This window comes from Juglans regia, chromosome 14, assembly GCF_001411555.2.
Source record: "Juglans regia cultivar Chandler chromosome 14, Walnut 2.0, whole genome shotgun sequence".
Taxonomy (NCBI): Eukaryota; Viridiplantae; Streptophyta; class Magnoliopsida; order Fagales; family Juglandaceae; genus Juglans; species Juglans regia.
The window spans coordinates 9,352,252-9,364,619 of NC_049914.1; the positions used below are offsets into that span (position 1 = coordinate 9,352,252).

At 34.5% G+C, this 12,368-nt stretch overlaps 1 protein-coding gene across 2 annotated transcripts; it reads left to right on the forward strand.

The window, feature by feature from the left end:
- Positions 1 to 6,585: 6,585 nt before the first annotated feature.
- LOC108992985 (U-box domain-containing protein 13-like) lies at positions 6,586 to 12,031 on the forward strand. 2 transcript variants are annotated; one of them, XM_018967724.2, is made up of 4 exons: positions 6,586 to 7,187; positions 9,229 to 9,345; positions 9,656 to 10,111; positions 10,572 to 12,031. In XM_018967724.2, the coding sequence occupies exons 1-4, from the start codon at positions 6,918 to 6,920 to the stop codon at positions 11,706 to 11,708; spliced, it is 1,980 nt and encodes a 659-aa protein (XP_018823269.1). In that variant the 5' UTR covers positions 6,586 to 6,917; the 3' UTR covers positions 11,709 to 12,031. The 2 variants fall into 2 exon arrangements, with proteins under 2 accessions (XP_018823269.1, XP_035541100.1); XM_035685207.1 differs by having other exon boundaries at positions 7,100 to 7,200.
- The last annotated feature ends 337 nt before the right edge of the window (positions 12,032 to 12,368 follow it).

Here is a 12,368-nt window from a genome sequence, read left to right on the forward strand (position 1 = left end):
AAATAAAAAAATATAAGCCAAATAAAAATTAAAAATAAAATCAAAATATGAAAAAATTGGATAAAAAATATTTCCAATATATTTGTTAGAAGAAAATGAAATAGATGTATTTTAAATGATAAACAATAAAAAGAAATTGCGTACATTATAAAAGAAAATGAGTAAAGTAAATCAAATATAAATAATAATAAAATGTTTACAGGATGAATGGTACCAGTTACATGAAGCAAGGTTATTATAATAAATATTATTTTAGATCTTCTTTTATATAATTGGATGAAACTCATTTTTTGAACAATTCTTTAAATAATTTACATTTCTTGTATAACACATAAGCCATCGAGAATGCAATATTTTCATTTTCTTGTATATTTCCAATATGTTTTTGTATGAATTTTAAACTTAGAGTAGAAAAGATAGAACATAAAGTAAATCTAACAGTATTTATGGTTGATCAAATAAAATTCTTAAACAATATTAAATGTTTAATATATTTTATAGAATTCACTTTATAGCCCATCAAATAAGTGTGTAATGTTGTGTCATCGACATTATTTATTTAATAATCAGATTATGTTGGATTAGTTGGAAAGTGAGATGTTTCAAGTTGTTACAACCTATGTTATATCTTATATTTATAGTTGATCCAAATAGCTTTTCTCACCCAATTAACACAATTTTTTTTATCTTATAAGCATATAAAAATTATTCACATTCACAGATTCAACTTCCTAGTGTATATAAAATTAAAACTATATTAGATAACATGAAACTAAAATTTTTTATTTCTCATTGCACTCGTGTCAGATTTTTAAATTATATGAGACAGTATGAATTTGTAATAGTTCAGCATTTATCATTGGACGTACTGATAGTGTAATTTTTTTAAAAAATATTTTTTAAATATAAAAATTCAATAGTCATTTTTTTAATTATTAAATAAAATAATTAAATATATAAACAGTAAAAATAAAAGACAAAATCATGAAACAAGTCAGCATTTTTCTTTGTAGTATACGGTCTAAACCCGCCGGGGTCCCCCGATTAATGGGCCCCATAGAGAAGAGCCCGAGTCGTATGGAGCCCACTGTCTTGGGCTGATCTTCATCTTTCGTCCATTCTAAACTATAAAGATCTGTAATTGTGGCCAGTTTTAGAGGTATAGACAAAGTATTCCACGACTCCTACTGACAAAGACTACATATATATCTTTTACGATAAGGTTTAGGCTCGGAAAAAAGTATTTCATTTTATAATTATAATTTTTTAAAATTTTTATATAATATAACAAATAATTCAATCTTAAAATAATAATAATAATATTAAAAAATAATATTATAACAATATTTTATTCAATTTTAATCTCAAATCATCTCATCTCAACTCATTATTCAAACAACATCTTAATTAAGATTAGTTCTTTTTGTTGGTTTAGTTGAAATTTCGTGGGATATAATCTTAGAAAAATGAAATACCATTCATTTGATTTGATTTTTATTTTTTTTCTCCTTTGAAAAAGAAACTTCTTTAATTAACGTTTGAATTGTGTAGAGTATAGTCCATTATGTTTTGAGAAATGCTTTGATTATAAAGAAATTTTATAAAAGTATAATTATAAATTGATGTTGGTTGATGTGACATTTTAGATTATAAAATTATTTTTATTATAAAATATATATAACATATTATATAAAATCATGTTAGTTTATGAGTTTACTTTTATAAAATTATAAAATATCTATTATATTTTAAATTTTCCTTCATATTTTGGTCATACAACTGTCACAAATTTATAACAGAAGGCAAGTTATGCGTTAATTTATTAATGACAACTTTAGTTAATTCAAGAAACTTAGAATAAAAGCACATTAGCGTGTAATATTATGTTTGTAGGATTTTTGTGTAGGCAAAATAATTCTTATATAATTAATTAAAGGATTGAGAACTAGAAGTACTAAGTTTATTAAAAGATATTGTAAAAATAAATATTTAAGTTGGCAGTAATCAATATAATATATAAAAATCTAATTTATAAGAGAAAAATACTTTAAAGTTTGGTTTTAATAGTAAAAGTATTTAATTTTATCTCATCGATATAATTTTTTAAAATTTTTATATAAAATATAATAAATAATTTAATTTTTTAAATAAAAAATAATAATATTATTAAAAAATAATATTTTAATAATATTTAATTTAATTTTAATTTGAACTCAGCAAACCCCACCAAAGATCGATGTAGATAAAATATTTTTCATTAATTATCATTTAAGAAGGAAAAGCCGTTGTGCAAAATGGTTAAAAAGAAGCATTATCTGAGCTGTCATTTACGGCGAATCACATGCAGCCTGCATCCACGCGGGACCCACATGACATACGCGACGGTGGAATGTATCAAATGCATAAAAGAAAAAAGACGGGGGGGAATTCAAAATCAACGGTCCCCATTCGTCCCCAACTCCGATACCGGATCTTGCCACGGTGGATAGGATCAGACCCATCATTTCCCATTGCTACACTTCGACCATGTGCCGCGGTTTTAGTCCAGCGGGACCCACTCCCCATTTCTATCTTTAATGAAATGAAAAACCCGGACCCAGCTCGGGCTCCTTGACTTCTTTTTCTCCATTGGTTGGCTCTGACTCGAGCCTCCTAAGTCCTAAGCCTCCTTGAAACCGGCTTGGAGAAGGTCTGAGCCGAGCTGATTGAGCCGGCTGTGAAATCCCGCGCATGTGGGCCGCGTGTATCGCTGACTCTGCTACGACAGCGTTTCAGCCAGGCTGGGAGCAGATATGAAAACGCCTGAGAAAGCCCCTGATTTCGCTACGTGTACAGTATAGATTCCTCCTAGGTGTGAAAACTGGAAAGGCTCTACCTATCTATTTATTTCTCTTTTGTTTTTTTGTTTGGCCTTTTTAAAAAATTGTATTTTTTAATCTTTTAATTTATTAACATTGGAAGGCAGAAGAGGCTTCCCGTTGATCAAGAGAGGAGGAATCTTGGACCCACATAATTAGGCTGTGTCGCATTAATCAAGTCGTAATTAACCAGCAATGGACATTTGGAGAGCTTAAACAATTATTATAAAATATATGAATATTTTTTATAAAATATATAGTATAAGATAATAAATAATAGTTTATGAGAATAATTTATTTATTTATTTATAAAATAGAGAAGTGTGAAAAGAAATTTAAAGGTAATAATTGCTTTGGACAAATCAATAATCCTTTTTGGGAAATCTTGTCACGGCTTTAAAGCTGTGGTGGGTCTATTGTTCTTTGTCGGTATATATATATATATATCCCTAATCATGTTCATGAATATTGTTTGGTTTTTCCCATTCTTAGGTTGTGTTTGAATGTTGAAATGGATTGAGTTGAGTTGAGTTGAGATGATAAAATATTGTTAGAATATTATTTTTTAATATTATTATTATTTTAAAATTTGAAAAAATTAAATTATTTATTATATTTTGTGTTGAGATTTAAAAAAATTATAATAATGAGTTGAGATGAGTTGAGAGTATTTAAGGAACCAAACAAAACCTCAAAGATAAATTGAGATAAATTATGAATAATAGTAAAATAAATTATAAATAATAATAAGATTTATAAATTAAAATTATTAAAAAATAATACAATAAATTAAGATAGATTATAAATATAAATAAGACAGATCTCCTGCAACTTGTTCCAAAAAAAATCTTTGATAAGACCGGAAGCACTCATGTTAAGGGGCGGCTTGGGAGCCACAACATCCGTTGTTGATGGGGTAGACTTGTACCCCAAGTGTTAATCACAGCACTAATTAATCTGCCTAACGCGGGGCCTATCTTCATAGATTAGCTGTCAGATATTATATTTTAGTCTTTAGACGAGGATGAGATGATGAGTGTTCCTTTTCGACAACGGGGCGCAGACTTTTTAAAACAAGTTGCACGCCCGCCCGCCTCTTTCCCCTGCTCCATTTCCTTTCCTCCTACCTCTGTCGTCCCAAGTTGTTTCCAGTTGTAACAAATAATATTATATATATCTATATTTATTTTGATCTGATTGTCATATTCCTAACTTTCAAAATTGAAAAACTCTCCTTTTTAGATGTATAAAAAAAAAAAAAATTTATATATATATATATATAAATAAATAAGTGGTATCTTTTTTTTTTTTTTTTTCCCTCTGTTTTTCAGGCTTGCATTCAACTTTTTCTTTCAACATTATTAATATAAACGTTTAAAAAAATAACATTATTAATATAATAATTTTCCCGGTCAAAAGAGGATCATGTTGCTATCTTTATTTATCTATACTCTACACAATTATTGGGTCCAACACAAAGCATTAGCTAATTAATATCCAAGCCTAGTTGGCTTGATCAGTGGGATAAGAATACAGGTAGAGAAATAATTTTAATTATTAAAAAATTTCATAAAAATAAATTAAATTGATAAAATTTTTTTATTATAAAATAAATCTAACGTATTAAATAAAATTATATTATTTTATAGATTTAGGTCTCGTTTGTATTCGTAACCCATCTCAACTCACTTCAACTTATCTCATCTTATCATTACAACTTTCTTAAATTCTCACACAAAATATAATAAACAATTCAACTTTTTCAAATTTCAAAACGACTTTCTCAAATTTTTCACACAAAATATAATAAATAATTCAACTTTTATTCTATTATTCACAAACCATCTCAACTCATCTCTGAATCCAAACCACTCGTTAGTTGTGTTGAATTTTTTCGTACGTGTAGCACTTATTAAATAAAAAAAATGCTTATTATAACACCAAAATGACTGAATTTTTACGCAATATTTTTTGCTTTTTATTATCTTGACTAGGAAAAAATCTGTACTTATTTTAAAACTTCTTAATGATTATTCAGAAAACACTATGAGTACGTACCAATATCCAAAGATCAAGATCAAGAGCAGAGCAAATGAATGGTTTGTTATGCGTGTCCCATCTTGTAAACAATGAAATTCTAATTTATTTCTTCATATAATAGGATTGGATTGCCTGAGGTTCTTCTTCCGATCCTGTGCATGTACAGCACTAATCGATTCTTGCAGCATGCATAAAGGGAGATGAAAATCTCGCCTCTTTAAGCTTGACAATCAATGATGTTTTGCATCAATGGTGCATGCTTCCATGATAGGTAAAATAATAAGCATTACGTCGGTGCTTGCTTCTCAAATGGTCGGCCCCAGACATCCCCAAAAATTGTTGTCCGCAGCCCACGGGCATGCAACTATATCTATAAATGCCCCGTGAAGCAAGCAAGAGTACCGCTGCTCTTCGATGATGTCTGTCTTAGCTCATAGAATAATGCTACTCTCATCACTTCCGGTCCCGCTCTCGGTCCCGCTACATTTTTTTTATTTTTTTAATATATTTTTTTTTACTTAATGATTAAGTAAGTATTTTTTAATGATATTATAATTTTTTTTAAATATTTTATAGTGTTACAAAAATACATGTATAAAAAAGTAAAATAAAAAAACACTACATTTTACACTAAGCGGGATTGAGAGCGGGAGAGGGAGCGGGGGCTGTAGCACGATTCTAGCTCATATTGTTTTTACTATTGTTACGACTGTATCACGTATTTCTTTTAAAAAGTAGTAGGATTTATATTAAAAAATTAATTTTTTTATATAAATTTTATATTTATTCATTTTCTTTTAAAAAAAGTACGCGACGTTTGCAAACTATATGACTATAAATATTACTTCTCTATTGTTTTACTTTCGATAAATGTATCCACACATATATGAGCACAATTGTACATATATTTTTGGGTGACTACAAATTATGCACCGATAAATAGGTCTTATAAATTTACAAGGTTAATAAGTATTTGTTGAGTAGAAGATGAGGTACAATCCTATATGCGAGCACTCTACCATGATCCTCTTCATTCTACATAAAATAGATAGTATCTATTGGACATAAATAAAAAATGATTTTTTATTTTTATTTTTATTAAGAACACTAACCACTACAACAGTTTATTATTACTATTATTTTCGGTTCTTGTCATAAAAAGTATGAGATTAGGTTTGAATAGACAGTTCAGATGAGAAGAGATATTTTATTAAAAATTGAATAAAATATTATTAAAATATAATTTTATTATTATTATTTTTATTTTAGAATTTAAAAAAATTAAATAATTTATTATATTTTTATATAAAAATTTAAAAAAATTATAATAATAAAATGAGATATTTTATGTAACCCTATTTTTCTTTTTAATTTCCACCTTAATCTTTGACTATTATCTTTGACTGCACATGAATATAAAAGTGCAAAAAAAAAAAAAAATGGAAATCCAAAAATTACGAAAGTGTGACTTTATGCATCGACTTTAGTAATTTGAGATTAAACATGAAATAAATAAATAATTCTAAGAAATTTAGATGGAAGAGAAGAGACCAGAGAGAGTGGGTCAGCTGCCCCTCCAATTTACCGTGTTGGTGTTGGTTTAACGGAATCAACCAACTCAATGCGTGGTGGTTGAGTTACAAAGGACAAACAAAATGTAGCCGAGCCGAGAAGAGAGAGCAGCAGCAGTAGCACCAACCGTGAGTAACATTCCAACCCAACACTGGTTTACTTCACCTTTGCCCCGCCACAAAAAGTCTCTCTCCTGCGCGTGCTTCTCACCCTACCTCTCTCTCTCTCTCTCTCTCCCTCTAGCTCGCTCTCTCTCATGGAGACTTGGAGACGACTATGACCAGCTGTTCCGGCCTCTGCAGAATTATTTAGAGGAAAACTTTTACTTATCACGTCCGCGCCTACGCTATACGGAGAAGAACCCTCACTGCTGCCGCCTCCGCCGAATCTACGGGTGGTGCTTTCAAAACGGTGCGTGTTGCTGATATTTGAGAGATCGGGGGAGTTATGGAGGACGAGAAAGTAGCGCTGGTTCGGAGCCTCATCGATATAGTGAATGAGATTGCTTCGATCTCGGACTTCAGGTCTACGGTCAAGAAGCAGTACTGCAATCTGGCTAGGAGGTTGAAGCTGTTGATCCCAATGTTCGAGGAGATTAGGGACATCAAAGAGGCGGTCCCGGAGGAGACCATCAAAGCTTTGTTTTCCATCAAGGAAGCTCTACAGTCGGCAAAAGACTTGCTCAGATTTGGTAGCGAAGGGAGCAAGATTTACCTGGTGCGTGCATTCCGTGAGTCTTTTGTTTTTTGATTGCTCTTCTCCGTGGGTTCTTTAGGTTATGGGTGATTGGGGTTTTCCTTCCTGCTTGGTTGCTGGGAAAATGTTGGAAGGATAGAAAATATACTGTGATTTTGATTGCCAGTGCTGCCACTGGGCCTTCGTGCTACTAATTGGTTGCCCACAAGTGGAGGCTGTGCAAGCAGCCAAAACAGTTCTGGCAATTACATATACATTTCTAAAGAAATTTTGAAGATTGTTCTTGTTTTTTTTTTTGGTTTTGGATTTTGAAAATAAATTAGATTCAACTCGGTTTACAAAGTAGATGTGCCGGGCTAAGTTTCAAGGTGGTTTTTTGGTCTTTAGTCCTTTTAATTATATGAAATCGAGGCTTCAAGTTCTGAGTCTTTTTTCAATTGCTACATTTCCCAGCAATTCAATGGAGTATGATTAGTGGTTGCTTTGAGAATTGGAGTAGCTTTGGCATCCCTCTCTGTTAGGGCTTTCCTCGGCATTTCATCATGTATGTTTACCATATGTGCTCGCACAGTTTTTTGCTGAACTGAATACTTGGATAAAATGAAATTAAGTAGAGAACGGAACCAACTGAATCCGGATTCACCCTTTTGAGATCCAGCACAAAGGTCCTTGTATATTTCTTTTTGCGTTTTCAATTTGTTTTGAATTTTACCGATCAAAAAACAATTTGTTGATTTGAAATTTATATGAAGTTTTGCTCCAGCAACAATCTTAACGCTTAGATCCTTGAGTTTCTGCCTTAGTCAGAGTAATCTATCTATTAGCAGCAAGCCAGAAGTAGAGTACAATTTTTTTTTTTTTCTTTAGATAGTTAGATTATCTTCATGTTGGCTTTTATGAGTGTCCTTTTTCTTGTGTGCATTGTGAAGTTTTAAAAATTCTTTTATTGGCTGTTATTGACTCCTTTTGACCTTCATTGTCTTTGTATTCTTGATTGTTCCCAGATTTATTATCTGAGAATGACCTTTTACCCTGTTATGTTTTATTATACCGTGTCTGCATTTCTGTCCCTGTAGTCCTACCGTCATGGAGATTGAGTTTAATTCTTAGTTATATTTGGAAGTAGTGAAAGCCTGGGCACCTGGTGCATGAGCTCGATGCCCCCACCGAATCGCATGAGAAGCAGACCTTGCCTTAATATGTACCCAGACAGCTAGCGCTCACATAGCTAGCTCTCCCGAGTTCAAAAGATTGGATATATCATTTATATTTTTTGGGCCTTGTTGGAGTGTGTTCCTATCTATTAATAGGATTTTGATCCACATGACTGAATGCTATGAACTCACACCAAAATGAATGAAGTTCTCCGAAAAGCCTGCTTGTGGAGGATGACCTTCAAAGAATAAGAGGCGTAGGCAAAGTGTGGGGGATTTTTGTTATATAATTAGGGCATTTAGGTTTTCCATTTGATAATGGGCAGCTTTTCTGAAGGATTGTCTCAAATAGAATTATAAAACGAGGTAACTAGGAAGATTGTTACACTCCCCTTGTCTATAAGGACCATCTAGAAAGCAGGTTGTTTCAGTGCATTCAAATAGAAAAACCTGACATGGATGTTCTAATAGGCCCCTTTATATCTTGCTAAGTATAATAGGTCCCTTTATACCTATAAAAAAAAGGTCCCTTTAAATCTTGCTAAATATTAGTTTTCCTTAACTTCCCTCTTGCATTTTCTGTTCTGATGTGATATATTTGGTGGGAATGTAATGCCCAGATCTTCACATATTGCAAGAGGATGGTGTTTGAGCCAAGAGCTTACTTTGCCCCTTAATTATTTGTAGGCTCTGTTGTATGTGTTTTTTTTCTTCCCCCAAATCTTGAGCACAGTCAAGCTTACTTTTTGTCCATCTGTGCTGTAAAATAGTAAGATTTTGCTGTCAAGAGAATGAAAGTGCTAATCAAATGATGGCTTGACCAAGGACATGTGTTGCTGCTCTGTCAAAGGTTATCATATTTTATTTTCCTCTTTTCTTTGAATTAACATTTGTTATGCTGCTTGCAGGTCTTAGAGAGGGAGCAAATAATGAATAAATTTCAAGAGGTGACAGCTCAACTGGAACAAGCTCTGAGTGGAGTTACCTATGAAAATCTTGACATATCTGACGAAGTTAAGGAACAGGTAGAGACCCGTACATTTCTAGTATCATTCTTTTGGGTAATTACCGAGGACCTGCGCATAGTAGTTCGCTTTCTTTATTTCTCTATATTTCCTAATTATTCACTCTCGATGCATTATATACCTGATATTGATCTGAGGAGTCTGTTTCGAAGATCAAAAGAAAAACAAACATAATACCTTCAAATGGGTTCTCAGTAAAACTTATTTAGCCCCATTATTGGTATGTCATTTGACCTAAAGGAGCATCTTGGTCTCTTTGTTTAATGATGTTTTGGTCTTTTCCTATGCTCTGTTTAAACTCTATGTCCAGGTTGAACTTGTCCTTGCTCAGTTCAGAAGAGCCAAAGGAAGGGTTGATGCTCCCGATGTTGAGCTTTATGAGGATCTCTTATCTCTTTACAACAAGGGCAATGATGCAGCAACAGATCTAGCTGTCCTAAGGAGATTAGCTGAAAAGTTACAATTAATGGGAATAGCTGACCTAACACAAGAGTCACTAGCTTTGCATGAAATGGTTGCTGCCAGTGGGGGAGATCCTGGGGAGAGCATTGAGAAGATGTCAATGCTACTGAAGAAAATCAAGGATTTTGTGCAAACAGAAAACCCTGACATGGATGCTCCTCCCAGAGAAAATATTCTTCCTCCGAGCTGCAGTGGACAAGCATCCAATGACAAAAATCACAAGGCCCCAGTTATACCAGAAGATTTCCGCTGTCCAATATCCCTGGAGTTGATGACAGATCCTGTCATTGTTTCAACAGGGCAGGTATGCACCCTGGCTCTTGCTCTTTGATACCAATTCAATTCCCATAGAGTGCCCCCACGTCCAGTCATGATTGGATGAAACTAGAAGTTGAGGGCACTGCCTTCTTTTCTTTTTTGCATGATTATAAAAGTGCTAGTAGAATCCACATTGAACTTGGCCACAATTGTTAGTTACTGAAATTGGCTTCTTCGCATCCAATCCTGTAGTTGGAAATGATCAGTGCAGATTGGCCAGAGTTACTTTTTCCTGGCTGCTCAGAAACTACCTTTCTCTTTTTTATGAGCATCAGAAACTACCCTTCATATTTGGAGTCCAGAAACTTATTGAGAGATGTATAAAAAAGCTACCTGTGGCTTTACTTCACAACCTGGACAAATGTCTCATAAATGTGAAGACTAGATGTTTGTATACGCATCCTGCTACCATTAATTTCTAACAGGTTTTGTTTTCTCTGCTGTAGACCTATGAACGATCCTGCATTGAGAAGTGGCTGGATGGAGGGCATGGGACATGTCCAAAGACACAACAGACCCTCTCTAGCACTGTGTTGACACCCAACTATGTTTTACGTAGCCTCATAGCTCAATGGTGTGAGACAAATGGCATTGAACCACCAAAACGACCCAGTAATTCTAGAGCCAGTAAAACGACATCTGCCTGTACACCTGCTGAACGTACTAAGATTGAAATTCTCCTTCGGAAGCTTGCATCCAACAACCCTGAAGACAAGCAATCCGCTGCAGCCGAGATCCGCCTTCTTGCCAAGCGAAATGCAGATAACCGTGTGGCCATTGCTGAAGCTGGTGCAATCCCTCTTCTCGTTGGCCTCCTTTTAACAGCTGACTCCCGTACCCAAGAGCATGCGGTGACAGCACTACTTAACCTCTCCATATGTGAGGACAATAAAGGAAGCATCATATCGTATGGGGCAGTTCCTGGTATAGTTCATGTGCTCAGGAAGGGGAGCATGGAAGCACGGGAAAATGCAGCAGCTACCCTTTTCAGCCTCTCTGTCGTGGATGAAAATAAGATTAGAATTGGTAATTCTGGAGCCATCCCTCCACTTGTGACACTACTGAGTGAAGGAACGCAGAGGGGTAAGAAGGATGCTGCGACAGCACTTTTCAACCTGTGCATTTACCAAGGGAACAAAGGAAAGGCGGTGAGAGCAGGTGTTGTTCCGACATTGATGCGGCTCCTAACAGAACCGGGAGGAGGAATGGTGGATGAGGCAATGGCCATTTTAGCAATACTGGCTAGCCATCCTGAAGGTAAAGCTGCCATTGGATCTGCAGAGGCAGTACCAGTATTGGTAGAGGTTATTGCGAGTGGATCCCCCAGGAATAGAGAGAATGCAGCTGCAGTTTTGGTGCACCTTTGCGCTGGAGACCAACAACATCTCGTAGAGGCCAAAGAGCTTGGAGTTAAGGGTCCACTGGTGGATTTGGCACAAAATGGCACAGACAGGGGCAAGCGAAAGGCTGCACAGTTGCTAGAGCGTATGAGCAGGTTTGATGAGCAACAGAAGCAGGCTCAGGCAGAAGCTCAGACGGAGCAGTCACAGGCATCCTCTACGACTGATGCCGATGATAGCTGAGGTTTTTATTTTCACTCGCTTACATGTTTTTATTTTCCCTTTTGGGTTCTTTTAAGATATTGAAAGGGGAGGGGCTTTGCTTCGGAGGGAAAGGTGGAAGATCACCTACCCCATCTGTAAGTTATTCGTTTGTGTTTGGACTGAGGACCTTATTTTGAAGAGAGATTGAAAGAGCCTTAATTCAATAGGTAGGGGGAGAAACACAAAGGAGAAGGAAAGGGCTGAGATGTATATGACATATATGGGAAATATACCACTGTAACATGTACGACTGCAATCATCCTCGGTTTTTAATGAAGAGATGTTTCCTGTATGCAAATCCAGTCAACCATGTGTTCTTGGAGTGACTACTACTTTTTCAGAAAAAGGTACCAACTAGAGTTTCGATTGAAACTCATTTCATCTCAAATAATGTGGGATCTTTTGGGTATTACAGGATACGCTAGTTGCTTATACGAAAATTTTAAATATGATCACAAGTAGATAGAATGCTGGTCTGAGTTAAAAAGAAAAGAAAAGAAAAGATAGAGTGCTGGCCTAATCAGAATCGTTAGGTCGGATATTATCAAACTTTGGGCTGGAATTTTGTATTCATAGAAAGAGGCCCATTAATCATTTTCAATGTTCGGCCCGGTTAATCTCATATTCAGACTCTGCTGA